At 59.2% G+C, this 1,156-nt stretch overlaps 1 protein-coding gene across 1 annotated transcript; it reads left to right on the top strand.

Moving 5' to 3' along the window:
- Nucleotides 1-244: 244 nt before the first annotated feature.
- Nucleotides 245-919, top strand: LOC123450870 (LOB domain-containing protein 24-like). The gene is made up of 2 exons (XM_045127922.1): nt 245-457; nt 581-919. The coding sequence occupies exons 1-2, from the start codon at nt 245-247 to the stop codon at nt 917-919; spliced, it is 552 nt and encodes a 183-aa protein (XP_044983857.1).
- Nucleotides 920-1,156: the final 237 nt, after the last annotated feature.

Raw genomic sequence — 1,156 nt, forward strand, 5'->3', positions numbered from 1 at the left:
CCCTGGGGAGGGAGGGGGGGAGAGAAAAGGAAGGTGCAAACGGCGGCTGCGCGCGGCGCGCCCCTACAATTGGCAACAACAATGGCGTTAAGCTTGCCATGTTTACACCGACGTAGCCGTTGGTGCTGCCATTTCCAGCGCTCCCTCCATGCACGACGCGTACATAAGCTCTGCGCACACAAGATCTCCCCGAAATCTTCCACAGATCCCACGAACTCGCACCAGGATCTAGCGCTAGATCATCATGTCGAGCACCGGCGACGTGGAGGCGGAAATGCACGAGGAAGACCACGAAGCCGACGGCAGTAACCCGAGGAGGTGCGCGGCGTGCAAGTACCTGCGCCGGCGGTGCGCCCACGACTGCGTGCTCGCCCCCTACTTCCCGGCGTCGCACCCCCACCGGTACGCCTCCGTCCACCGGGTCTTCGGCGCCAGCAACGTCGCGAGGTTGCTCCAGGTACGCGATTTCTAGTGATCATTCCGGCCGCCATTGACAAACCATCAGCCAGTTTGTAGGTTGGAGCTCGTACCTAAGTTATTTGCATGGTTCGACATTTAAATTGAGGTGCCATTTTTGTAGAGCTTGCCAGTGGATGAGAGAGCTCAGGCGGCGGAGACGATGGCGATGGAGGCGCGGTGGCGGGTGGAGGACCCGGTGTACGGATGCAGCGGGGTCATCAGCCAGCTGCAGGAGGAGATCCTGGCCACGCAGTGCGAGCTCGCCAGGACGCGGGCGCAGCTCGCCATCGTCCTCGCGCACGGTGCGCGCCTGCAGGGTTCTACGGTTGCTCTTCCTCCGCCGCAGCCGCAGCCGGAGAGAGACGACGGCCACCGCGTCCCCGTGGCGCAGAGGCAAGCGCAGGGAGAGGCGGTGCCGTTGCTCGACCCGGACGAGTTCCTGGACCTCGATGGGTTTTGAGCTTTGATCGATCGAGCGCGTACGAGCATGCGATGCACGCTGGGGAAATGTCAGCGCGATGGGCTTTTTACCACTGATGGAGTTAATAATTGATGAATGAAAAATGTCGTATTGTGATGATTTATCCTCAGCCTTTTGTTCTTCTTGGGTAGAGAATCTCTTGCTAGTTTGAGAAATTTGAAAGGCGCGTGTGTCGGTGGCATTGAATAGAAATGTGCACATATTTGAAACGCGCAT

The sequence above is a fragment of the Hordeum vulgare genome, chromosome 4H (genome assembly GCF_904849725.1).
Source record: "Hordeum vulgare subsp. vulgare chromosome 4H, MorexV3_pseudomolecules_assembly, whole genome shotgun sequence".
In the NCBI taxonomy this organism is placed as follows: domain Eukaryota; kingdom Viridiplantae; phylum Streptophyta; class Magnoliopsida; order Poales; family Poaceae; genus Hordeum; species Hordeum vulgare.

What these genes read in the sequence shown, in the direction of transcription:
- LOC123450870 (XM_045127922.1), top strand. Translation starts at nt 245, where the DNA reads ATGTCGAGCACCGGCGACGTGGAGGCGGAAATGCACGAGGAAGACCAC. An exon ending in ACGTCGCGAGGTTGCTCCAG is followed by an intron (nt 458 to 580) that starts GTACGCGATTTC and finishes CCATTTTTGTAG; the next exon opens with AGCTTGCCAGTGGATGAGAG.